Source organism: Solanum pennellii, chromosome 1 (genome assembly GCF_001406875.1).
Source record: "Solanum pennellii chromosome 1, SPENNV200".
Taxonomy (NCBI): domain Eukaryota; kingdom Viridiplantae; phylum Streptophyta; class Magnoliopsida; order Solanales; family Solanaceae; genus Solanum; species Solanum pennellii.
Window position 1 is genome coordinate 936,545 of NC_028637.1, and position 27,871 is coordinate 964,415.

The following is a 27,871-nucleotide window of genomic DNA, read 5'->3' on the forward strand; positions in this document are numbered from 1 at the left end:
CCACCTTTAGAAATTGACTTTAACACCTATGTACAATTATAATTAATCATATCTAAGTCTAGCTGCATGTGAAAAATGTTTCAAATGTTAACTTATAATTTCACTAATAATTCATTAAACTTTCATAATTTAGAACTATTTGAATTTTAAACTTTTATTATGCTATTCATTTTTACATCTAAATATAGATCTTGATATTTGGCTTTTACACCTAACCGAAAACAATGTTAATTGAGTTACTCATATTATTATGTATGATATATAAAATGTATGTTTCATAATAACGTGTAGGCGCAAACAATCCTCAAAAGCAATATAGGAAGACACGAAAACAAAAATATTGCACGAGATGAAGCACGTGTTTTGAAATTTACGAAGAAGTACAAAAAAGGGAAAAGGCTAATATTACCGGTAGAAGATAGCTGGAATAAGTATTTTCTTACACGATATCCTTCTGACGTAAATATAAGACACGCTCATTGCTTTAAACGTGAAAAAGTTTGTAACGTCTTTATTTTTTAAAATTATTTTATTTATAATTGCCTCAAAACAGACACGTCGAACCTCGACTGATCTAATGTATATTAATATTTGCGTAATAAATTAAATTAATAATATATTTTTTTAAATCGACTTACTTTTACAATTAAAAATTTAATATGTTAATTCCTCGTGCTCCTAACATAACGAATTTAGTTCACACAATTAAAAGAATTATTAGGTAATATGCTAGTATTATCATGTTCCATCTATGATGAGATAATAATCTTTTTCACTAATTTGGTTACTTATTTATAATAAAATTTATCTTCTACGAACCATCACATATAAAATTATGTAATTAACTTAAACAGACTCGAATTCAAATATTAAATTTAAAAGTTACCATCAAATAATATATGATCAAATGAATTAAAACTCATAAATATGTATTCTACTATAGAATAACGATAAAAATAAAAACTAGAGAAAGATAGACTTAACATAGAAATAATCATTTAACAACTAATATACTAAATACCCAACAAAATACAAATCAAGAGAACTTAAAAAACATTTTAATAGAAAACATTTTTCTATTTAATAAATTTTACTCAATACGATTTTTAGTATTAACAATCTCTTACATCAAACATGCGTCTTTTCTTTTGTTTCAAAACTTAAAATGCTACATTTCTTTTTTCACAAAACTTAAATTTTACATTTTCTTTTTAAAATCATATGCTTTTTGAAAAATTTTAAATTTTAAATTACGATTTCAAACCTGATTAAATATTAACAACAATTAAAAAGGACCAAATTGTCTAATAGTAAACTTTGGAGGCTCAACTAACACCAACTTTCTTGTGATTTTCCTTGTCCCAATTCTCATTCTTTTCTTTTCTTACCATTAAAAAAAAACCATAAAATTTGCTCAATAGACCCTCCATTTTCTTCTTAACTACAAATGTAGTCCCTAAACTATCAAGAAAATACCTATAAGTAGAAGAAATTTGGTAGTAGAATGTATACCCACCTCTCTCTCTCCTCCCCCACTCTCTCTCTAAAAGTAGTGCTTTTTCATCGACATTCACGCGGATTACAGATCGTTTACTGTATTTGAACAAACCCTAGCATCAAAAATTTAATTTTTTTTTCAGTTTTTGAATTTGGTTTCAGAAATTCAATCGAGTTTGAGTTTGTTGTAGAAACGGATTTGGGGTTGTTTTTGTATGTTTAGGGTTTTGATTATGATGGTGAAAGTATAAGTGATGTGTTGCAATCGGAATCGGGTTGTTGTTTTTGTTGTTCAATTTATATGGGTAAAAAAGAATGCCGGAGTTGCGGAGTGGGGTATGTCGGCGCCGTGCTCCTCCTCCAGTAGTTGAAACAAAACCCGAAACGAAGAAAAGGGTTGGTGGCGGTGGTGTTGGTGTTGGTGGTCGGAGTTATATAAAGACTCGTGCTGCTAAGGCTAAGGCGGCGGAAGCAGAAGCAAAGCTTGTGGAAGTAGAGGAAGAGGAAGAGGAAGAGGAAGTGAAGGTTGAGGTGAAGGAGAACGAAAACGAGAGAGTAGAGGGAGAAGAAGTTGAAGAAGAGCATAAGATGGGTGATGAGAGTGGTGGTTTGAGTGCTAATAATAAAGTGACTGCACAGGAAGATGAAAGTACTTCTCTTTTTCCTGATCAGGTGGGTGATCATTCATTTCTGCATCTGAATCTTAAAAAAAAAACTAGCTTTACATCTATATATGCTTGGTTCTTATACATGATCATCTTGTTTTAGAAAATTTTGATGTTGTGTCTTTGTTGTTTGAAGCAAGTGATGTGTTGTTTTGTTAGGTGTTGTAGGATTTTGTGTTTTTGAATCATTATAAATGTGTATTGCTCGGTTAAATTCGGGCTATTTCTGGAAAAAAGAGAGTAAATTTGGTACTATATTGACCATGGTGGATTGTTTTCCATTGTACTGATGTCGTTGGTCTTACTTACATACATGTTTTGCTTATGTTTTGGAATTGTTATCTATATGTAGCATCTTTCTCTTCCCTGATCAGGTCGGTGTTGGGGCTGCTTTTAGTGAAGCTTGCAAATTTATGCGATGTTCTTATACGTTATATCTTCCTTTAGATAATTTTGATGTTATGTCTTTCTTGTTTGAAGCAATGTGTTGTTTTGCTAGGTGTTCTAGGTGTTTAAAGGGATTTTGTGTTTTGAATCATAATAAATGTGTATTTCTATGTTAAATTCTGGCTATTTCTTGTAAAAGGAAGTAAATTTGGTACTATATTGACCTTGAGGAGATTGTTGGAGATCGCATCGATGTCGTTAGTCCTACTCAAAGACATGTTTTGTGTATGTTTTAGCATTGCTATCTATTTTTAGCCGCTATCATATATTTGATAGTAGGTATGTGAAGCAAATAGGGAATACTAGCATCTGAGCTCTAGAATTTCTTAATTCTAATACAAGGTACTTACTGTATCGTATATAATTACACAGTTATACCTGCAATTTAGTAGGTGGAAATTGCTTGATCCAGCCATAGACGACTGTCCATTCCCCTCCCATGTGATTCTCATCATTACTGCAAGCCTTTTTAGCTTAAAAAAGCTTGATGACACGTGTGACTTTTGATTGCTAGAATCTAGATATTGAGCTTTACTGTCGTCGTGTTCTAAGTTTTTTTTTTCTTCAAATCTTTGTATTAAATGTCGAAATTTCACTCATTTTTTGCTTTCTATTTGAATGTTGTTTTCAGGTGCAAGTAGGAGGATCTCCAGTTTATAAGGTTGAAAGGAAGCTAGGTAAAGGTGGTTTTGGACAGGTGTTTTTGGGTCGCCGTCTTACCGGTGGAAATGAACGTGCTAGTGGTCCCTTGGCTTTGGAGGTAAAGTGGTTGCATATGAATAATCTATCCACTTTTTCCCGTTGTCCTTTTCGACAAGGCTAATTTATCTGTCTACAACTCTTAGCGTCTTCTCGATGCAATTGTTAATGAAATCTTATTTTACCTGATAAAAGAAAACCATATTGATTTTCTTTTATGCCTCTAGGTCGCACTGAAATTTGAGCATCGAAACAGCAAAGGCTGTAGCTATGGCCCTCCATATGAGTGGCAAGTTTACAAGTAAGGATTGATATCTTTTGAAGTTACTGTGTACACTTGTACTGAAATGAGATTTGCAGGTCTGAAAGTTCCTTTTTTTTTTTTTTGGTTCAGTACTCTTGGAGGCAGCCATGGAGTGCCTAGAGTGCATTATAAAGGACGGGCAGGAGAGTATTATGTGATGGTATGTTCACCGAGACAGATTTGCATTGATTATAGTAACGGAGGATAAAAAAATTGAGTTGTGGATATTTATTTTTGGGAGAAACATCAAGATTGTGAGTTGAGACAGTGAATGTGACCTCTTTTAGCATTCTAATTTCAGCATCCAAAGAGAATTAAATAAAATATATTTAATAGGCAGGCAGCGTGATATATTTCAAGGTTTTAAGAGGGTCTCATATCTGCTCTTACCAAGCTAACAAATAGCTTTAGTGTACAATGGACGTCTTTATTTTTTATTCACTTATTTAGCCAGGTCCTGTTCTAATTGAATGAGTGAAACTCTTTTGGTAGTTGCTTACTTTCTTTTTGGTATGAGTGTCTTTTGAGGGGACTGATTTTGTTTTGCTATTACACTTCCCCTGGATCTCAGAAGTCGTCTCTGATATTAGCCGGTGGGCTTTGGTCTAGTGTTAAGAACGTTACTTGTGATGTGTGAATTAGGAACAAGTCACATGTTCAAACCTTGCTGCGAATGAAAGCCTAGTACTCCTATTTAAGTGGAGAACATTGGAGGGGTGAGCCATCATCCACAGTGTCAAACCATGTACCACTGGTCCTGGTGGATTTCTCGACTACAAAAAAAGTTTCCATTTTACTTCAAATTGTTAGTCCACTCGTCTTACAAAAATTGTCACTCTTTCCTGTTCAATTTAAGAAAAAAAAGGGACCTTTGTCAACATATTCTCCTAATTGTTTAGTAAAAGAGTGCTAGAATCATGTCCGTTTTCTTGCTGTTGAAGATTGATTGATAGAATAAAGATATAATTTTTTGAAATGGGATAAAATTTGGGACATACACAGAAAGTTGAGGAGAGATAAATATTTCTGATCCGATGAGTTACCAGCAAAGTGGTAGTTTATGATTAGGACCTCTTTTCAATGAACGGATTCTGGTCTGTATGTTTTGTGGACTAGTGAATGCTGTTGTATATAATAATAAAATGTGTGTGCATATTGACCTTATTAGTGTCATGTATGCAGGTTATGGACATGCTAGGCCCTAGCTTATGGGATGTATGGAATTCCTCTGGGCAATCGTAAGTAGCTAATGCTAGTATTAATCATACTTACTGAACAAAGACTTTTTCAATTGTCAGACCTCCAGAAGTGGCTGCTGTTTCCCCACTCTTTCAGTTATTTTTGATTATTATGATAAATTGATAATAGAAATACCGTCGTTCAATAAGTCAACCTGCACAAGGATGGCATTCTCAAATCGAAAAATGGTCCAAAATAAGTCACCAATTATTTGACATGAACTACGTAGTAATTCTAATTTCAAAGTTAAATGGTCCTTGATATCCTCCTTATACACTGGTGATAAGGATCTGCTCGCAATTGTGTATAGTGTAGATTCTGATTTTCTGGGGTTTATTTCTAAGAACAGCAAAAACATCCTTGACAAACTTATTGAGTTTTGGTTTACCATATATCGACGTGTCAGTTGAATAAGGTCTGCTCATAAATCCTACTTATGCAGAATGTCTGCAGAAATGGTGGCTTGTATTGCAGTTGAGTCATTGTCGATTTTGGAAAAGCTGCATGCGAAAGGGTACGGATTCACTCTTTTCCTGCAATCAGTTTGGTTCTTTTTATTTGCTAAATGTTGAACTACTTTTAATTTGTAGTCGTACTTCTCTTTTGAATTCTTCCTAGTGACTGTTTTTGTTGATCTCAGTTATGTTCACGGAGATGTGAAGCCAGAAAACTTTTTACTTGGCCAGCCATCAACACCACAAGAGAAGAAGTTGTTCCTAGTTGACTTGGGACTGGGTAAGAGAGCTTAGTGTAGGTTTCTGTGTTTGTTAATTTGATAACCCTTTTCCTAATTATTTATCTACCAATTACAGCCACAAAGTGGAAAGACACTTCAAAAGGGCAGCATGTCGGATATGATCAGCGTCCTGACACGTTCAGGTGTGGTGATGTTCTGCTATCCTTTGCTTAGTTTTCTTATATCTACCCAATACTAACTTCTATCTATCAATTTCAGAGGGACTGTTCGCTATGCAAGTGCACATGCTCACTTGGGAAGGACTGCCAGTAGAAGAGATGATTTGGAATCACTTGCATATACACTAATTTTTCTTCATCGAGGCAGGCTCCCATGGCAGGGCTATCAGGTTTCTGCTTTACCTGCTTCTTTCCAGTCTTTACGCTGCATACACTTAGTTTCAGTCATTCAACAACCCCCACGTCTCTTATTACAATTTATATGTTTGTATTGCAGGGTGATAACAAATCATTTTTAGTCTGTAAAAAAAAGATGGCAACATCTCCAGAGATGCTTTGTTGCTTCTGCCCTGCACCTTTTAGAGAATTTCTTGATACAGTAATTAACATGAAGTTTGATGAAGAACCGAAATATTCAAAGTTAATCTCTTTATTTGGGAGCTTGCTTGGAGCTGATCCTGCTATAAGGCCGATCAACACAGATGGTGCTCAAAAGGTAAGTATTCTAAATTTTATACGAGTCAACAGTAGGTAAGCTTATTACATTACACTACTATATGCGGGCTCATGGTGTAATCATTGTAGGCTATTCAAGTTGGCCAAAAGCGGGGGAGACTAACTTTAAATGAGGAAGAAGAGCAGCCTCAGAAGAAAATTCGAATCGGTGTTCCTGCGACGCAATGGATTTCAATATATAATGCCAGAAAGCCGATGAAACAGAGGTACATATATCATGTCACGTGATTTGTCTTTTATGGCAGTTAATAAGTATTTGTCTGTGGTGAACATTAATTCTGGATTCTTCACCTTAAATGGGGATGTGGTTTGTTGGTTTGGGGGGGGGGGTTGTCAAGTGAGTATTTTATGTAAATTATATTGATAGAAATATTCTATTATCTTAAAGACAGAACTGATACATTTAATATGAATGAACAACAACAATATACCTGGTGTAATACCACAAGTGGGGTTTGGAAGCTTCTGCTGGTAATATATTTTGAACTCTTTGGAGGCTAGATATGGTAGTCAGAGAGACAACTATCAGCCAAACTTGGTATCTTAGTCAATACTCATTTACTTATTTTATTAAGAAGAATACATGGAGTGTCCTTTATCTTCTGATGGCATAATCACTAAAGATTTTTCTGGAAGATCTGTTTTATCTTCATCTATGCTCCTTAGTATCAGGAGATGATCCTTTTCTATTCGCTCCATAGTGTTGATTGGATAGGTATAGAGGATTGGTTGGCTTTTGTAGAGACCTTGTTCTGCTGTGAGATACAAGCATTTTTTATGCCTAATTAATATGAATATTATTACTTGATAGTTGATACAAAAGAAAAAATCATCTAATGTACCCCAACTTTCCCTAATATTAACATCATGACTTCATTAGGTACCATTACAATGTAGCAGACACAAGATTGGCACAGCATGTGGAGAAAGGGTCTGTGGATGGTTTGTCTATAAGTTGTGTAGCATCATGTTCTAGCTTATGGGCTATCATCATGGATGCTGGAACGAACTTCACTAGCCAAGTTTATGAGCTGTCACCTTTCTTCTTACACAAGGTAATTAGAAGTTCCATGTAGTCTTCATGTGGTGTGCAGCGTTTTAGCTTCAGATGCAGTTGTCTAATCTTCCAAATGTGTGTTACAGGAGTGGATTATGGAGCAGTGGGAGAAAAACTATTATATTAGTTCTCTTGCTGGTGGCATAAATGGAGCCTCTTTAGTAGTAATGTCAAAAGGTGGGTTTCTTTTAACATGCTGTAGGTTAATTCTTTGTGCTTGTTTTGATCTTTTACCCACTTTTAGAGAATACAGTTAAATATCTTTTCTTGCTTATCAGTCAGCAAAAGTTACAATTAACTAGCACGTTATGCTTGGTGCATATGGTTTAGTAGGTCACGACATAATTTTGATTGGGCTATTTGTATTACTGCAAGATATGCTTTCTGTTGGTTTCTTTTTTTGTTGGTCCCTCTGAACTTCATCTTGCATTGAAAAACAAACTCTACTGCTGGATCTGGATTTTCCTTCTTCCTTTTTACGCATCCAACTATACCATGGACTATAACAAATTAAGCTGTAGTTGCTAGGGTAGTTGTCTCCTGATGTCGTTCTGTCATGATAGTTTCTTATATTTGTAAGGCGAATTAGAAGGTGTTAGTTTTTTTCAGTTTTTATGATGTACGAGTCCAAAAATTGTTTCAGTCAGATGGTGTTATATTAGATGATGGGTTACCTCTTCAGATATTTTTTTGGAGCTGGTAAATGTTGGGTTACGTCTGTAGATATTAAAACATTGTTCATACAATGGAAATTTGGCATTTTCTATTTCCAGTTTCAACTTTTTATTCGAGTCAAACATTGGAATGTAACAATCATTAAGCGTTCATGCCTTTTCTCTTAGGTAGTTACACAAACTAAAGTACTCCTGTTGAGATGCCAGTGTTTGTTGCTTGTATATGCCAGTTTAACACTAGTTGGTGATATATGGAATAGAAGTTTGATATTTGAGTTGCATTTCGTCATCTAATTGTTGTGGAGGGTATTTTTTCCTATGCAAAGGCAAATGCAGATTGTTTTGCCAGCTTTGAGCTTTTCTGGATGCAGATCTAGTTCCTGGACTATCTTTATTTTTGTATATGATACTTGTGTCATTTTTCGCAGGCACACAGTTCACTCAACAGTCTTATAAAGTCAGTGAGTCATTTCCCTTCAAGTGGATAAGCAAGAAATGGAAAGAAGGGTTCCATGTGACCTCCATGGCAACTGCTAACACTAGGTGGGCTGTTGTTATGTCACGCAATTCAGGCTTCAGTGATCAGGTTGTTTGTCTCCCCTCTTTAACACTCTCATACAATATTTAATCTGGTGTTAGTGTTAATACGGTATCCCATTTCCTTCTGTCCCCTCCTCCCTTTGTGGTGATAACCTGGAAAAATTATCGGATAAATTTCCCCATGAAGCGTAGGCTTAAGGATCTAAAAGGGTAGTCACAGTAAGATTTTGTCTGCCTCGAGGAAATGAAGTAGGTTGGTTTAATGACCTTCCGTCCTAAAATTTACTTAAAAAGTCCATACCTTGTTTTGTTACACTTGATTTATAATTTCTTTTACTTACTAAAAGAAAGTCCATTACTCTTTATTTTTCTTGAAATCATGTAGTTTGTTTATGTTACGGCCCTACCTGAACAGCATCTGTTCTATTGGCTTGTAATACGATATCCTTGAGTTCTGAGGAAACATGAAAGTAGGATACCAAGTCTGGTTGATGAAGCATGGTCATGTGACTAGAGCGTGATTCACAGCCTCCTTCCATGGCTCCTAGTTGTGTGGGGCAGTAGTATCTGTCTCATGGCTGTCTGACAGACTCTCCTCTTTATCCTTGTCCGAAAAATAGAATTTAAAGAACCTGATGAAGGTCAAATCTAAGCTGTTAATGAGCAACACTATCATGCTCACTTGACTTGAATGTAAATGCGAATACTATTTATAGAAAAGCTTTGATCATCTGTTAACGTGGAGATTTTTAATGTTTTATAGGTGGTAGAGCTTGATTTCCTTTATCCTAGTGAGGGTATTCATAAGAGGTGGGATAATGGTTATCGTATTACGGCAACAGCTGCTACGCCAGACCAAGCTGCTCTTATCCTGAGTGTACCTCGCCGAAGACCTGGTGATGAGACTCAAGAAACTCTGCGAACATCTCAGTTTCCCAGCACACATGTTAAGGTAGTGTTTGTGAAATTGTTATCTCTACTTTGCCTAATTGTTGTGTTGGCTATTGCATAGGAGCGAGGGTTCTATCCTGTGTTCACCATAAGGGTAGCGACTACGGGTTTCCCTCGACAAATACACTGTATTCACATCATTTTATTATATGAGCGAGTTGTTGACTTGTGTTCTATCCTTGATTCTTTGTGCAGGAAAAATGGGGAAAGAATCTGTATCTTTCTTGTCTATGCTATGGGCGCACTGTATCTTAAAACAAATCGTTACCAAATTGTTGTAAGCCGACATTTGGATCTTATATCCCGGAACTTCTCGTTGTTGTTTCATTGTCCAAGTGTAAATGGATGGTGGTGGTGGTAAAGTTAGATGTGTCTTAGAATGTTATGCATAGGAGAACTTTTAGTTGTCTTAAAATTATGAAATGTTGTAGCTGCTCTGTTAACAGCTTTCTGCTTATGATGTTGTTGTTATCCTACTAGTACAGGAACAATTGTTCTTGCTGCAATAATTGTTTCGTGTACTCGAATTTCTGGGGAAAATTTTAATGTTATCTTTACCTATCGATTATCTTGTTTTATTTGTCTTTAGTTGATTCTTCATAGCTATTCGAAACCATCTGCCTAACGAGTCAAGTAAGGTCTTCGTACATTCTATCTTTCTCAGATCCCACTTATGTGGCTACATTGAGTCGTCTTTATTCGCCTTTTGTTGATGATTTCAGTTTATCGAAATACATTAGTCAACAAGGATGGGTAAAATGGAATTTGTGCCTATGGAGATTATTTGATTAATTGGACCAGTATGAATCAGTAAGGGTTGTTATTAAATATTTTGGATAATTGTTAAGAAAATACTTCTAAGTAACTGATTATTCTTCCCAAAAGAGTAATATCAAGTTGATAAAATATATTTTAATATACAGATTTTAATATACGTTTTTCATCGTTTAATATAATATCAAGTGGATAAAATAGATTTTAATATACGAAACAGACTATAAATGAAGAAACTACTAGCACTAGATACAAGTTCAATTGAATGAAGCCATATATTTATATTAAAAAAACTATAGATATTCAATTACGAATTTAATAATCATATGATAAACTATGAATTTAATCATATGTTTAAATACATGTTTCTCCTTCAAATCATTTCATTAAATGTAAAATAAAAGTTAAACGGTAAATTAACAAGAAGGTGTAATGTACTGTTTTATTTAAGCTTAGAGAAATGTTTTTGAGAGTATAGGGTAAGCAAAAGTCCTCTATCTAAACTTTAAGGGGTAGAAATGAATTAATCATAACTTGAATATTCATTCATATAGAAAATAGAGGCTAAGATTTATTATCCATGTTGATTCCCTCTTTTTCATTCATCAAAAAACAAAAAACAAAATAAAACCCAAAACATTCTTTGATTCTTTTACTCAAATTTGATATTTTTTTAGCTTCAAAATCTCAAATATCATACTCCTTTCGTTTAAAAAATGAAAAATCATATTTTTATTTTAGTCTGTTTAAAAAAATTGACTCTTTATTTTTTTTGATAAATTTTTAATTTTAACTTTTCACAAGACATGTTTAAAGCCACAAAATTAAAGGATATTTTGATGCATTTGACTTAACTTTAATTTATAATCACAAAATTAAAAAATATTCTTTCTTTTTTTAAATTTTGATTCAAATTAAATTAGGTTATCTTTTTTAAACGAAGGGAGTAATAAAAATCTCACCTTTTTTTATATGTAGAAGTTGAGAAATAGAAAAAAGAGAGAGATATGGCTTCCCACCTCTCATTTTCTACTCCTTCAGCTCTATGGGGTTCATACTTAAACCCCAAATCTTCCTCTTTATGTCAGTGTAAGATGATACATCAATCTTTTGTTTAATTTTCTTGATTTTTTTTTAAAATTTATGTCAGATTTTTGTAGTTTTCTTGATTCTACTCTGCATAAAGATAAAATCTTGGAAGTGGGATTTTTTTTTATTTGTTTATGGTCATTTTGGTTGCAAGTTTGTGTTTTTGGGGAATTGAATTTTTTTTGTGATGTGGAAGCAAGTTTAAGTTGATATCACCCAATTGAGATAGTAATTGGGACATACTCATTTGTTTATTTGCTGTTATGTTCCTTGTTAATGTATTTTTAGGGTTTTTCGAAAACAATCTTTTACCTCAACAAGGTAGTGTACACGCTATCCACTCCAGACCTCACTTGTGAGAATACGCTGTAGTTGTTGGTTATGGGTGTCTAGTTATGGCTATTGTTTTTTTGATGAAGTTGATATTTTTGAAGACCCTTGTTGATATTTGTAGCTTCAAAATTCAAATATCATCCTAAAAATCTAAACTTTTTCTTTTTTAACTTACTGTTATAGTGTGTATATGTAGAAGTTATGGTTTGCCATCTCTTATTTCTCATTCCTTTAGCTCTATGGGGTTCATAGTTAAAACTCCAAATGTTTTTCTTTATATTAGTGTAAGTTGATTAGAAGCTGGATTTTGCAGTAGATTTTGGTTAAGGTCATTTTGTATTGCACTCTTCTTGGAATATTTGTTTGTTTGGTTTTTGGTTCAAGTTTTGTAGTTTTTCATTATCCTACTTTAGTTTACAGATGAAATCTCTCTAAGTGGCACTTAAGTTTGTATGGTGTTTGGCCAGGTTTCGCGCACCTAGACTAATTCATAGATAACTCTATCCACCAAGGCTAGAACAGACGGGAAGAATCACCTAGTGTTTTTCTTTTGGCTTTGTTGGGATTTGAACTTTATACCACTCCACGACAGACCATTTAGTTAAACAGTATACATAGTTGAAATGCAATTGGGATAGATTTATTTGTTTGTTTGTTTGTTTGTTTGGACCGGTTGACTTCATTCTTGATTGTTCTTTCCGATTGGGATTTTGTTATAAGTTACTGTTTTTGAAGACCCTTTTTGAGCGTCTGAAAAATATGTTAGTAGTCGGGAGTAATTATTTTTCTGGAAATGGCAGTGAATATGAAGAAGAGGGTAGGGTCTCATGTGAGCTGCAGCTCAGAGGATGAGAGTTGTACTTCTGCATCTTCCGAGCATTCACAGGAATCTGTAGAGGAAAAGGTTGGTAACTTCTTACAGCTTCTTGATGGGATTGCTAAACAACAACAACAACATACCTGGTAAAATCTACTAAGCGGGGTCTGGGGAGTGTAGAGTGTTGCTAAGACCTTATGATTACCTCGTGCAGGTAGAGAGATTGTTTGCGAAAGACCCTCGGCTTTGATGCCTCCATCAAACCCAAGTGAAAGAAGAAGAAGAGAAAACAATTGTAAAGTCTACTCGAAACAATAACAGTAGCAAAATAATGTGATACTCGAAACATAAATAAACAACACATGACAAGAACTACAAGGGTATAACTAGTACTATGATAGGCACTAACAAGCCTAAGCCTTTGTAAGACAAGACAACACTCTACCCCTACTAACTTTTTACCTTTAATACGGGACCTCCACTCCTTCCTATGTAGAGTCAATTGATGATTCTTGGGAATTCTAGTTTTTACTTTTGTAAAATAATGTCTTTTTGGAAATGTTTGAGAAAATTATAAAGAGGAAAATCATTGTTCGACCCTCCAAATAGTAATGTATTGTATACAATAAAATTGACAATGTGCTATTTTTGTCTACAACTATCATCAGATTATATTATTGATTTGTGTGCTGTTGCTTTTCGGAACAGAGATCTCAACCGTCAGTCTCGCGGAGATGGTGTCTAACTTGCCTATGCTCAACTGGAGCTCTGATAACTGCTTCTGGAAATCCAATTTCTGAACCAAGAGCAATTGCCTTAGATGGAAATGAAAGTCCTGGCTGTCGGAATTGTGGGGGTAGTGGCGCTATAATTTGTAAGTGTATATTGATTCCTGCTTTACTTGCTTCAACTCACTAATCATATTACATTTAGTAACATGTTCTAAGAGAACTTTTCTTATGCTTCTCCATGACTATAAACAAGTTCTTGAAGATTTTCATATTGAAACTGCAGTCCGTATAACCAAATTCAGTACCCTTATAAAATTATAAATGTAGTAATTGAAGGGATCTTTGACTACTTAAGTTCTCTTTTCTGATAAAGGTTAAACCCTTTTGCTACTCCAATATCTTTTTTTTTCTGCTTGATATCTTTGTCTATGGGCCCTTGTTTTACAATTCTGTTCAGAACTTGTCTTCCTCCGATCTCTTCCTCACATTATATCGTAAAACAGATAATTTGTGAGCTATTGATGTCTGTTAAATCTTTTGTCATACATTTTCCAAGTAACCGAAGGACAAAACGAAGCTAGTCTTTACTATCCTGGACACGAATCAAAGAATTATCCCAATTTAGATGAAGCACTATAATTTTGTATGCATAACTTATGTTGGTGCTCTATCTACTTTAAGACTTCCGTCTGTTTTTTATTTAGGTGATATGTGTGGTGGTACAGGAAAATGGAAAGCTCTAAACAGAAAACGAGCTAAAGACGTTTATGAGTTCACTGAGTGCCCCAATTGTTACGGTATGTTATTATAGAACCTTTGAATCCATATAAGGAAGAAAAGAAGTCAAAATGTAGATCATAGTCCCAGCACAAAACCAAAATTTGAATATTGCATAAAACGTAGGGTTTTCTTTATCGAGTCACTAAACAAGAACCGCTCCATTTTCATTTCGATATATCCCAACAAGACATACCATCAATATTCTTTCCCTTTGATAATCGTTTGCTTTACGATCTTTGCTTTCAGAATGATTCATTTTATCTTATCTTGAATACTAACATGACGACATTTTTTCTTATGGGATAACCAGGACGAGGGAAACTAGTATGTCCTGTATGTTTAGGAACTGGTTTACCTAATAATAAAGGTCTTCTTAGGCGGCCAGACGCAAGGAAGTTACTTGACAAGATGTATAATGGACGACTGTTGCCAAACTCATAAGGTTAATTATCATAATTCATTTCTAGTCTTACGAATCCTGTTCTATTTACCCTTGTTATGTAGAACGTCATTTTACATTCCAATCGGGTACTGGATTGAAACATTTTACGTATAGATTCTCAAGTTCAGAATTCGTATTCCTCAGGTTGAAAGCTGTACTAAACCAGAAGGACAATGAGAAGAGACTCAAAGTAACTATGGATGTAACAAACTATTGTGTTGTTGAGTGTACCTGTTAAATCTCTCGATGAACTCTCGTTCTCTCCCTGATCTCTCTTGATACCGGGGTAGTAGTATTCCCAGACTTTCATCGACCCCTCCACCATTCTGGAAAGAAATGGGAAGCAGTATCTGCCACATGATAGAGTTAGCATATCAATTATTTCGGAATATTGTGAGAGAAGAGCATTAATTTGGTGTTCAATTTGCATATTGTCTTCATATCTCATAACAATAGAGAATGAAAGAAGAGAAAACAGAGACTGTTTTGTACTTTGGATTGTATCTGGAAAATTGTTAAAGTTTGTACCATCTATTATTTTTTAAATTGGTGTGTTATGGTATATTGTATGGTCATTTTATTTTAGAAAAAGAAAGATCTAATTACTAAGGATGAGACTGAATTATCATAACTATACTGGCCATTTGATGCAACGTAAGTGGTACTGTATTAATTAGACAAAACACTATTATTTACAACTTTTACTAAATTGTTATTCCTTACACTACTATTTGGTAAAATAAAGTACAAATCACTAGTTTCTTGTTTCTCTCAATTGGCTTCTGCTAGTCTTGAACGAATTGTGTCAGGATTTGTTATCTTGCTAACACTGCAAAATAAAGATATAGATATTAGATGTAGCTTAATCCTAAAAGTTAGCTCACGAGGAAAGAGTAAGCACTAGCTAATTTCTCAATCAATATGGAACGGAACTGTAATACCTCTATGGGCTTAAGCTATAACACGACCCTTGGCTCTAATACCACGTGAAAATATGACTCTTGGGTTTAACCCAACCTTAAACGCTAGAGACTATCACTCCATTTCCCAACCAATGTGAGATTCTAATCTATTCTAACGACGAAAATTGATCAAGAAACCGGCAAATATAGATCTCCTGAACTCATCATTGCTTTGGACAAAGCAAACAAATGATTGGAATTTGAGAATGGTAGCTTACAGTAAGAGAAGAGTTCCGTTAGATGCTGGTTTCTCATAAATCCATTCAGGAGCCAATTCTTGCAGTAATAGGAGTTGCTGTTCAACTTCACCTGTAGTAATGAAACATCAAGATTCAGAAAGAAGCTCCAATGAATCTCAAAAGGACTACAGGCTTCTGAAAATTGTCAACCGGGCTTACTTTTATCCGTTATCTCTAAATGGCTTGAAATTACTCTGTGCATGAGCTCCTCTTTCGTCATGACAGAACGTTTAATAGATTGAAACAGGAAATAAATCATGTCAAAGAGGTGAGGCAAACAAGCAATCATCTGTTTGCGCCTTTTTGCTTGGGATATGGCTGGATTTTGCTCCGCTAGTGCTTCACTCTCCTTTTCTCCTATCTGTGAAATAATGGAAGTTAGCTTCTTGTTGCAGAAAACAGAATATTTTGTAGTTCAACTACGTTGAGGAATGAAAATTTAAATGAATCCAGTGTAGTTGATCTTAAAAAATTTTATCAAGGAAGATAGATATGCAAGTGTGTGTTTTCTTACCGATTGCAGAAGATTCTCAGGAAGAATGTCAAGAATATCATCATCAGTTGAAAACCTTCCATTCTCGCAGACTTTATCACCAGCATTTGCACTCTTCGCAGGAGTACCAAAGAGCAACGACCTTCTAGTTGACGGGCATCTAGCTAGTTTTATTGGTGATTCAGCTGGATCATCTGGACTCATGTAACATCTCTTAGGAGGTTCGAGCATAGGGGTTGCTGGAGCGGACGTAGAACCATCTTCTCTCTTTTTGGCTTCAATCATAGGAAGAGCAGGTGGATGGCATGGTGAACTAGCCAAAACAACCCCTCCTGCTGAGCATTTCATGATGCTAGTTTGTTTTAGAGATAACTTAGGAGCATCAGAACATGCTACTGTTTTCTTCTTGGTGGAACTTGGGACATTAAGGGGTATTGAAGCTGGAGAAACGAGCCTGAGCCCAACTCTATCTCTTTCCTTGAGATCCGTTCCTCCAGTAATAGATGCTCGATTTGAAAAGCATCTCTTGAAAGATACAGACAGGTGTGATGCAGCTATTGACTGCAGTGGAAACACACCATTAGGTGCCTCACTGGTTAAGGATGAGCCAGAAGGTCTACATGAGTTGGTCACTACTTGCTTAGACTGAGTGAATGGGCCTGGCAGCATTCCCTCAGGAATGTCATCACCCTGAAACAGAAACAGTAATTATCTTATTTGTTTATCATGGAAATAAAATTTACAGGGAAACATTAAATTATACTTCAACGATGTCTAAGCTGACAACATGGTGCTCATATATGTAAAAGTGTCTGTGCTGGTTATTCAATGCTGATACTCAGAGTAAAACACAATACAAATTCAACATAAATTTTCTTATCAAAAGCTGTTCCTTTCATACAATATGGCAGGCCAGGCACTGAAGTACTCTGTAGCTTCATGAAACAGTGATTACCACTCTTTATGTGCTTCACGTATAGCTTCATTCTCATACAAAGTTTAGTATTTTCTGGACTAAAGCACCTAAAATGTTGCACTGGCACTAAATGCCAGAAACAATTGCATCACTTTGCCAAGAACGTATAGTATAATGAAAGACCTCCAGCTTAAAATCTCATATTCCATTTGAAACTTCTGCTGCTATGCTGTTAAAAGTGTTCATATTCCTCTTAATATGCTCAAGAGCAATTGTTTGCAAATGAAACACTGGTCGGGTTGTCTTACAGAAAATGCAGAGCTTTGAAATAACAAGAGCACTTAGCAAGTCAAATAGCATCTCAGAACATATTAGTCTTTCTAAATAACATGAATTCAAGCCAATAAACCTCAATACTGCATCAGCTATATTCTGGCAGATAGTTCAATCTTTAACAACAATATACTTAATGTAATCCTACAAGTGAGGTTTGGGGAGGGTTCAGTGTACGCAAAACTTACTCCTACCATGAGAGATTGTTCAACACAAACAATCAAAACATCAGAAAAATTGATTACCTCAGGGTGCGACTTGAAGAAACCCAAGAGCCGAGAGCGGAATATTTTCCTCAATACAACACTGCTACTGTTGGATTTCCAGTTCTCACTATTATCAACTGCATTTGCATTTAAAGTGATATAAAGATCCGGCTTCATGCAACAACTGCGCTCATCGTGCTTGAGAATCTTCTTTATCTCAATAGCTTCAGGTAAAATAAACTTCAGCTGAGCTAAATGACTGCAAGTAAACCTCCTAAAAAGTTCAAAAAGAACGAAATTATTAACAATCCTCTCAGTACAGCAAACACCATCAATGAAAATGTTCAAACATCATTAGATCTTCATACTTATCGATCAAACTCTCTACTTTCGCACTAATATTAGTGAAAGTTGTTGCAGATCCCTTCAAATGTAGCAGCCGAATTGAACTATCCATGCTATTGAAGAATTTTTCCAACATTTCATACCTATACGGTAATAGAAACACACATTAAGAAAAACTCAACCAAGCCTCTTACCCTGTCATCACTCTTAGCTAATAAACAAATAAGACTATTACTTTCAAAAGCTAATATATTGAAACAACTACTCCCTCCATCCCAATCTATGTGCCGTATTTGGATTTCGAGAGCCAATTAAGTTTTTCATATAAACTTTTAAATTGTTAATTATATCACATATAGTAGCTTTTTTTATTATTATACATACTTTTTACTTAATTTACAAATATTGATTCTACGTCCAAATTCCCTGAGTCCCCAAATTTTCTGTTACTTTTTGCTTTTCCAAAGTTCTACCCAACCCGACATAAGATCAATAGTGTTCCTACTTACCATCCAGTGTGACTTTAAGCTCACAATCAACGATGCTTAACCACTTGAGCAAGCCTCGATTGTTAAATCTAAATATCTTATTATTTCTTCAAAGGATAAAATTTATTCAACTAAGTTTTCTTCACATCAAAGGCAAAATGAATAAATAAACAATTGTGATGAACATATTGATGAAAATTTATTCAAATTAAGTTTCACTTCATATCAAAAGCAAAATAAATAAATAAACAATTGCGATGAACATATTGAAGAACATTCAAGTAACTATCTGGTCAAAGAGACACAAAGTGAATAAATCATCTAAACGAAAAGTACAGGAAACACTCACTTTTCCGGCAGCTTTACCGAGTTCACATGCTTCTTTCGTTCAGAAACCGGCGATTCAGCTACCAATGGAGATTTCACTTCACCGTAGCTTAATAACGGATCAGAAACCTCGCGTTGGATCATATCGTATTTCCGGAGCCTCTGAGAAGCTTCTCTGACGTCTTTCAAGGAGTGTAGTGATCGCGCCATGCGATTTTGGATCGGTTTCTCCGGTGTTTTAGTTCTCCATTGATCCATCACCGGAACTGCTACAACTCCGGCAGATTTTTCACCGAGAAATGGATTCGCCGGCAATGATTTCCGATCGGACGGTGAAGATCCGGTGAACTCGATTAATGAGAGGCAGAAATTGAAAACGAAATGAATGAAGAGAATATATATAGTTAGGTTTTCGCGCGGGAATTATGATGACGTGTCTCTTATGCCACGTCAGATTTGGCGCCAAGTTTAAGCGCTAATTGTTGCTAAAGAGAAAAGGCCCATTGGGCTGTAAATTGGTGTATTTGAATTTTAGGCCCAATAGTTATATATGGTCCATTAATGGGTCATTTCCACTTTTACCCCTATTTTGTATTGTTAATTTTAATCGGGAAAATTACGTGAAACGACAAACATCTAAAGTATATTGTGTAATATAGCTATAGTCTTTATTATTTTCAATTCATCTCTACAATTTCGCAAAATTCTGCTACTCGATTTCTTAATTGTATAAATTCAGAATTTATACAATTCGATTCTCGATTGTATAGCTCGAGAATTTTGTATATGAGTACCCTAACTATTTGTATTCGATCTATGAATAAATCATAATAAATTACCATGTTTGTATATAGACCAGCAAAATATAAAAAATGGAGTTTTGAAAAATGCTGAAATGTATAAATATACAAACGCACAAACAAAATATACAAAAAGCAACCTCCATTTATGTATACTTATCCTATTTGTATTTTTGCAACGAAATATTCAAACGGACAAGTAAAATATACAGACTACAATATTGAGGATAAATTACCAAAAACTGTAGTTATAGAGCTTCATTATATCTACTATCTTTGTTATTTCTGACTTTTCTCGACCAATAAAATTTATAAATATCAACAATGTGTTAAATAAGGTCCTAATAGGACTACCTTAATATTTTTTCCCTCCAAAAATTGAAATACTTCATCTAATTATAGTAAATTATTAAAAAAAAATTGTTTCCTTTTTCAAATAACTCTCTAATTTTATTTTTAAGGACATAATCAATATTATAAAATTAAAATATATTTTAAACATTTAACATACTTTTCAATTTAGAATCATAAAATTTAAAACTTTTTTTTTACTCTTATATACCAAATTAAAACAAGGTAAATAAATTTATCAAAAATTATATTTTCTTCGTTTCAATTTATGTGACATTTTTCAAATTCAAGATTCAATTATGTCTATCTTTGATTGTAATTTTTTCATATATCTTTAAAATATTTTGAATTGTGACATAATATTTCTTCGTCTCAATTAATGTGACATCTTTAGATTCGAAATTCAAACATGTCTATCTTTGATTGTAATTTTTCACACATTTAGAATCACGACATAATATTTTTTTTAAATAATTTATAAATATATAAATTTCACTTCAAAAACTCTAAAGATTCTAAAATTTTCAATTAAATTTGAACTCTTTAACTTAAAAAAAAAAAAAAAAAAGAACCTTAAATTGAGACAAAAAGAATATATATCTCTCAAATAATTGATACACCTTATCTAACAAAAAATGTTTATAGTACTATAATAAGTTTTTGAGTTCTCCACAAAATGCCACATATATACAAATGGCAAACAAAACAATAGCCACATAGCAAATAATGACCAAAGAATTCCATGTTCATCATATTGCACACATTCCCAAAATATCAAATAATAAAGAACATAAAGCCAAATAGATAAATAAAATTTCCATTTTTTGTCCATTATATACATCTTTTTTTTGCAATTATTTTGGATATTTCATTCAATTTGTCAAGATGACAAGTACCAAAACCTACAATGGGAATATTACAAAATCAACATCAAAAGATGAAGAAAAAGGTCAATTGGAATTATATTCACCAAAATATGCCCTAAAAGTTGATAATAATAACCAAAAAAAGCCAAATGAAGAAGGAGGTCAAATGGAATTGTACTCACCAAAACATGCAATAAAAGTGAATAATTCAAAGGTGAAGTCCTCTTTTTAAAAATATAATTATCAAGTTTATTCAGGTTCAAATTTCAGCAGAAACAATATACAACTTGATTTTTTTTTAAATATTTGTCTTGTCCTATTTTTAGTGGAAAAACTTGATATTTGTTGTTAGAAATAATTGAAATGCCTACAAAGTGATTTAATGTCATAATTATAGTTTTAGTGGCTAGAATATTATTATTATTTATTATTATTATTTTTACTATATTTTAATTTCAGGTTAAGAATGAAGGAGTAAATGAAAAGATGAACCAAAACCAAGAAATTGAAGAAAAAGAAAAGAAAAAAGTTAATGCTACTAATGGTGGTCCACTAGCTACACCTTTGCCAGTCAGACTCACTTCTAGAATTTAATCGAGGTCGATCAGAAATAATCTCTTTATTTCTATATATAAAAATAAAAATAGAAATAGAATAAAGTTTATGTATAATTTTTTTTCTTTTTTACTCCAATCATGAAAGTATAATATCTTTGCTAAGACTCACTTCTAGAATGCAATCGAGAGTTTATTAGAAATAAAATTTACGTATATTTTATTACTTTTCGAAAGAAATAATTAAAGGTGAAATGTAGAATTGGAGTTTCATTTGGGTTTTTATTTCTTTCCTTTTGTTGATATACATGGTTGTATACAACTCATACATGAAGAAGGGAAAACAATAAATGTCATTTATTTCTATACACAAAACATTTCGTGTTTTTACGTCGTTTTGAAGATTCATATATATACTAATACATGTAGTAATTATTAACTTTTATCTATCAGGATTTAGAAAAATATATATATATATCGTAGTAATATACATTAAAATATCACAATACAAAAAGTGTATTTTATTTTTTGAACTTTTTAATCTTACAAAATTTCCAAAGAAGGAATTCTTACGACTTCTGTTTTTCGAATTCTTCAAAAATATTTCAAAAATATTGTTAGTGTCGAATCCTTCACAAGTGCGAATTTTTAGGTAATTTGTCACGAATAGATTATCATTTTTTTTGAAGAGTGAAAAATATAGATGAAAATGACACAGGTACCATTCACTAGCCTTGCACATATTATTCGAATCCTTCAAAAATATCGTTAGTGTTGAATCCATCACAAGTGCAAATTTTTAGGTAATTCGTCACGAATAGAGTATCATTTTTTTTAAAGAGTCTGAACAATATAGATGAAAGTGATAACAGTATCATTCACTTAAAGAATCTCCCAAAATTTTCTTTCAACCTTATTTTGCTCAAATTCTTACAAATTTATCTTTAGAATTGTACACATTTTCGAAGAATTTGATATGAGTATTACATCATTTTCAAAGAGTCTTATAGGATCTTTCAGAAGTGTACACATTTTCGAGAAATCCGACACGAGTATGACATCATTTTTGAAGAGTCGAAGCAAAACATAGACGACAAAAAATGACACAAAGACCTATCATCTGAAAATAAATCCAAGTTCTTGATATCCTCTCTTTTCAACAATCCCTTATGCTTGATCATATGAATATACACATTTATATAGTTAAAATGTGTGTCAAAAAAACAACAAAACCCCGAATCGTCGATAGTAATAACAACCCTCCTCCTTTATTCGGGCTTAACGTAAACATGAACCTAAGGTTCAGTATTTGGTAACCTGCTGAGAACAGAGTGCTCTGGTTTGTGTTCACATTCAAAATCGAGATGAACGAATGCTCGTTCAACTTCAGGGAGTTTTTCGAGTTTTATTTGTAGAGTTTCTCCGATAGCATGTGCTTCTTTCAAAGGCAAATCTTCCGGGAGTTCAATATCTACCTACGTTACAGTAAGCAAACGAGTCTTAAAATCATCGATAGAAGAACCATTCGTGTGCTATTATAGATGGTTTTTTCGGAGACTGACCTCTACGAAGTACAAGACACCAAATGTGTAGGCTCGAACTGTATCAATACGCTTAACTTGAGGGTGTCTTATCACAAGATATGTTAACTTTTGCAAGTATTCGGGTGGGGCTGATTGTCCCACCAGTGACACTACATGAAGAACGTCGTTCAGTATGGAATCAAACATAGTATAATGACGAAACAAAACTAACAGAATCTTCTAGTAGAACACTCCGTTTTTCAACCAGGCTATCGATGCAAACTAAAGTTGTGCAGGAATGAGACGATACCTGCGTTTTCTAAAACAGTTCCTGACCAGTTGGTGATGGTATAAAGTGCAAGGATAATGGCACCAACAGGATCAATCCACCAGTAGAATTTATCGCCAAGTATAGCTGCTACCAGTCCGACTACATTAGTAACCACGTCAAAATAGTGATCCTGTCGAAAGGTATCTTCAAGTTACGAGTCTAGACGATCAGGATAACGATGCCAAAAAATAGAACGTGAAGATACAGTACACACCTTTGCGTAGGCACGGACAATGTTGTTTCCTGAGCTTCTGCAGTATAACCAAAGGGCAAGTTTTACTACTGTGGCCGTTATCATGATAGTATATAACCAGAAAAGCTGATCCGAGGTCATTTTTTCAGGAGATTCATCTTTAACGAGTTGTTCTACAGCCTGGATAAACACCTGAAAGCCTAAAAAGGAAGAAACGTGAGCCATAACGACTCGATAGATTATGATGAAAATAGGATGAAATGGTTAACGTGTAAAAGGAGATCGATCACGTACCAAGTGTAGCCATAACAGCAGCAAAGATAATGATCCCTACTGGCTGAACTCGCAACTTCCCTATAGGATATTTGTAGATGTTGATATTTTTCATTGACAGATGACTGAGCCACAGTATACCACCAGCCATTAGATCAAGTAAAGAATCCAACGTAGATGCAGCGATAGCTAGGGAACCACTTGTCACTGTGGCATAGATCTGCAAGATGAAAAGATAGTTACTACTGCCATTATAGAAAAACGCATAAAACACTTGCGCATATCTCGATTAATTCCACAGGTTACTTGCTACAGTATTGGATAACTCTGTCCACCAAAACTTGGACAGATGGAAGACATCACCTAGTGTTTTTGCCGAAGAAATGCATTTGCTCTAATTTCAAAAGTGCATGGCTTTCTTATATGATCAACAACATACTTTATCGACTAAAAATTTGAGATACATTACTGAAATTTGTAATGACAGAAGCATATGCAACCAAAAGGAAAACGGTTGATTCATATATAAGATACGAGAGGCAGATATGCAAGTTTAGAGTTTTCTCATTCTCGGATCATGAGTTCACCGGAGCATGTAACCGTTGTTACCTTAAGAACTAGTAATAAAACGTTTGCATAATTGGAGATCTGCATTGCCTTCTCATCTTGAGATTGTTCGTCAAGATCCTCATCATCAATGAAACTAGATGCCACAATGGAATCAACTTCTTCAAATGACTTCAAGGTCTCAAACTGTTTTTCGTAGTAATCCTTTTCTCCTGTGGTGCAAAAAAACCTCAATAATGAAAAAAGGTAATGAACAATACAACAAAGAAATCGAAACTGGGGTTTAAGGTTACTACTAGCTTGGTTACGTGAACCCAATAACTTTTGTTCAGACCCTACATATGTATTAAAAAATCCACTATCTACAAGTATTTGACTATGAATTCATTTATTGATGTATAATAATAACTTTAGGTTGTTCAGACCCTATATATGTAACATTCTACAATTGTATTCTTTCACCACTTTGATACAAGGACAATTGCAACTTACAAATTTTTTCCGTAACTTTTTAATATCTAAATTAAACAACTACACCTCAATCCCAAGTAAGTTCGGATTGTGTATATGAATCCTCACTATTCCATTTAAGCTCAAATCGCATCATCGTCACACCAAAAGAATCTAAATTTACTTCCAAAAATGAAATAATCTAGTTCAGTTTAACTCTAGAAGTTGAAAAAATTGAATCTTGAAAAGCGAAAAGCATCAAACAAATATTTCAATTCCTATATAAAAGGACTAAAAGCAAATATTTCAATCAATTGAACGTAAAAATTGTGCTTCGTCGGATATCACAAGGATCAAAATCATAATTTATTATTAATCGAGGGACCAACAATGTGATTATCTAGTTCATTTAAACTCCTTAAGATAGTAAATTCAATCTTGAAAAGCATAATTCACCAAACAAATTAGAACGGAAGGATATTCGTTTCCCAAATCTAACCTAACTTCCTACATAAAAGGAATGAAAAACACATATTTCAATCAATCAAAAGTTACGCGTGCCTCGTCGGATATTACAAGGATGAAATTGGAATTTACAATAACCACGAGAACAACACTACTATTATCTCAAAAATGGAAGTGTCTATTCATTTTAACTCCTTAAGTTAGTAAAAATTAAATCTTGAAAAGCAAAAAAACACCAAACAACTACGTAAGTTAGTAAAATCTGAATCTTGAAAAACAAAAAGCACCAAACAAATTAGAACGGAAAGACCTTTTTTCACTTCCAAATGTAACATTACTTCCTACATAATGTAGAACTAAAAACACATGCCAATTAGTCAAAGGTTAAATGTGCTTTGTCGGATATCACAAGGATCACGTTCACTACTTAAGTTAGTAAATAATTGAATCTTAAAAAGCGCCAAACAACTCCTTTAAGTTAGCAAAAAGCCCCAAGCAAAATAGAACAGGAAGACCTTTCTTTTCTTCCAAATGTAACATTACTTCCTATATAATGTAGGCCTAAATACACATGTCAAACAATCAAAGGTTAAAATGCTTCGTCAGATATCACAAGGAGCAGTTTCACTATCACTACTTGATTAGTAAACAATTGAAAAGCAAAAAGCATCAAACAAATCCATAAGTTCGTAAAAATTGCATCTTGAAAAGCAAAAAGCAACATCGTATCTAAGGGACTCCGGTTGGGGTGAAGGCATCATTGAGAAATTCCGTTTATGCCAAAATAGAACAGAAAAACCTTTTCTTTTCCTTCCAAATGTAACATTACTTCCTACATAATGTAGAACTAAAAACACATGCCAATCAATCAAAGGATACCACAATGATCACTATCACCATCACTACTTAAGTCACTAAACAATTGAATCTTGAAAAAGCAAAAACCACCAAACAAATCCTTAACTTAACAAAAAATTGAATCCTGAAAAGCAAAAAAGCATCAAACAACTACACATGTCTGCAAAAAATTGAATCTTGAAAAGCAAAAAGCATCAAACAACTCCATTAAGTTAGTAAAAGTTTAATCTTGAAAAGCAAAAAGCACCAAACAAATTAGAACAAAGAGACCTTAATTTTTTATCCAAATGTAACATTACTTCCTACATAATGTAGAACTAAAAACACATGTCAATCAATCGAAGGTTAAATGTGCTTCACAAGGATCACTTTCACTTCTTAAGTTAGTAAAAGTTGAATCTTGAAAAATAAAAAGCATCAAACAACTACACAAGTCAGCAAAAAATTGAATCTTGAAAAGCAAAAAAACACCAAACAACTCCTCAAGTTAGTAACAGCTGAATCCTGAGAAGAAAAAAAGCATCAAACAACTAAATAAGTCAGCAAAAAATTGAATCTTGAAAAGCAAAAAGCACCAAACAACTCCTCAAGTTAGTAACAGCTGAATCCTGAAAAGCAAAAAAGCATCAAACAACTACATAAATCAGCAAAAAACTGAATCTTGAGAACCAAACAGCATCAAACAACTCCATAAGTTAGTAAAAATTGAATCTTGCAAACCAAAAACCATCAAACAACTCCATAAGTTAGTAAAAATTGAATCTTGCAAACCAAAAACCATCAAACAACTCCATAAGTTAGCAAAAACTGAATCTTGAAAACCAAAATGCACCAAAAAACTAGAAAACAAGAACCCCTTTTCTCCTTTTCTTTGAGGGGTGGGTGGGGTGGGGTGGGGGTACCTTTAGACAAGCTAGAACTCTTGGTATTATCAATGTTTGATGATGAAGATTCAACATCAATATTAACACAAGACTTCACTTTTTCAGGCAATCTTGCTAAAAAATCACCCCTTAAAGTTGTAACTGAGTTTCGCCGCCCACTATAACTAAGCTTCCACCCATCCAACAATGGAGTTTTCACTTCATTCTTGATTTCTTCTCCCTCCATATTTTTTTTTCTATAAAAAAAATAATTTTTTTTTTTCAATTTTGTTAAAACCCCATATACATATTATATCTCCTATATATATGTTCAATTTTTATTTTTTTTTTGAATTTATTTTTTACATAAATAATGAAATTTATTGTAATATTGTTTGGTGTTGATAAATAGTTAGATATATCTTTAGAAAATATTTTTTTATTATAACATATTATATATTAAAAGACAAAAGTAGTTAGAAATTAAATGAAGAGACAAAATAATTTTGTACTAGAATCTTAGTTGGAAGAGCCTTCGAGCCTTACATACAACTTTTATCGAATATGATTGTTATTTATGGAATTTGATACGTATTTATGGTATTGAATATGAAATTTTGTTTACTTACTTTAGATTTTATAGCATTGATTATTGAGGTACTTTTATTTAATAAAAAATAATAAATGGAAAGAAAATTTTTATTGTATTACCTTTTGAACATAATAAATATAATATTTTAAAAAATACAATAGGAATTGACTATAATTAATATTTTCTCAGTTTACTTTTAATTATTATGATTTCCTTTTTTAAACTATAAGAACTTTCACTTATATTTTATAATAAATATATTTTTTCATCATATTAATGTATAAAAATAAGCAATTTATAGTACTTTTCATATAGTTTTTGAATATTTAAATCCTTAATTAAAATATTGAATCAATGTAATATAATTCAATTTTAAAAATTTGTGAAATCGACTTTCGATTAGTGC

At 33.4% G+C, this 27,871-nt stretch overlaps 4 protein-coding genes and 1 pseudogene across 4 annotated transcripts; 3 read left to right on the forward strand and 2 right to left on the reverse strand.

Moving 5' to 3' along the window:
* The first annotated feature begins 1,497 nt into the window (after positions 1-1,497).
* On the forward strand, positions 1,498-10,072 carry LOC107005501 (casein kinase 1-like protein HD16). Its single transcript, XM_015204111.2, has 16 exons — positions 1,498-2,169; positions 3,241-3,369; positions 3,536-3,609; positions 3,703-3,772; positions 4,795-4,850; positions 5,294-5,365; positions 5,492-5,586; positions 5,664-5,730; positions 5,807-5,936; positions 6,044-6,262; positions 6,352-6,488; positions 7,163-7,337; positions 7,426-7,516; positions 8,442-8,599; positions 9,317-9,505; positions 9,700-10,072. The coding sequence occupies exons 1-16, from the start codon at positions 1,813-1,815 to the stop codon at positions 9,757-9,759; spliced, it is 2,079 nt and encodes a 692-aa protein (XP_015059597.1). The 5' UTR covers positions 1,498-1,812; the 3' UTR covers positions 9,760-10,072.
* LOC114075814 lies at positions 8,951-9,145 on the forward strand (annotated as a pseudogene).
* Positions 10,073-11,210: 1,138 nt separating the features above from the next.
* LOC107008044 (protein PHOTOSYSTEM I ASSEMBLY 2, chloroplastic) lies at positions 11,211-15,032 on the forward strand. Its single transcript, XM_015206937.2, has 6 exons — positions 11,211-11,367; positions 12,501-12,604; positions 13,226-13,391; positions 13,953-14,045; positions 14,339-14,470; positions 14,615-15,032. Exons 1-5 carry the CDS (start codon positions 11,286-11,288, stop codon positions 14,467-14,469), a joined length of 576 nt encoding a protein of 191 aa, XP_015062423.1. The 5' UTR covers positions 11,211-11,285; the 3' UTR covers position 14,470; positions 14,615-15,032.
* Positions 15,033-15,113: 81 nt separating this feature from the next.
* LOC107008043 (CDT1-like protein a, chloroplastic) lies at positions 15,114-19,336 on the reverse strand. Its single transcript, XM_015206936.2, has 7 exons — positions 18,802-19,336; positions 17,988-18,107; positions 17,659-17,893; positions 16,186-16,854; positions 15,831-16,032; positions 15,651-15,741; positions 15,114-15,299 (listed from the first exon to the last, which is right to left on the reverse strand). Exons 1-7 carry the CDS (start codon positions 19,035-19,037, stop codon positions 15,242-15,244), a joined length of 1,611 nt encoding a protein of 536 aa, XP_015062422.1. The 5' UTR covers positions 19,038-19,336; the 3' UTR covers positions 15,114-15,241.
* A 2,973-nt stretch (positions 19,337-22,309) lies between these two features.
* Positions 22,310-27,174, reverse strand: LOC107006763 (metal tolerance protein 4-like). Its single transcript, XM_015205283.2, has 7 exons — positions 26,913-27,174; positions 24,280-24,449; positions 23,692-23,890; positions 23,419-23,597; positions 23,184-23,334; positions 22,913-23,043; positions 22,310-22,825 (listed from the first exon to the last, which is right to left on the reverse strand). The coding sequence occupies exons 1-7, from the start codon at positions 27,118-27,120 to the stop codon at positions 22,646-22,648; spliced, it is 1,218 nt and encodes a 405-aa protein (XP_015060769.1). The 5' UTR covers positions 27,121-27,174; the 3' UTR covers positions 22,310-22,645.
* Between the last annotated feature and the right edge of the window lie 697 nt (positions 27,175-27,871).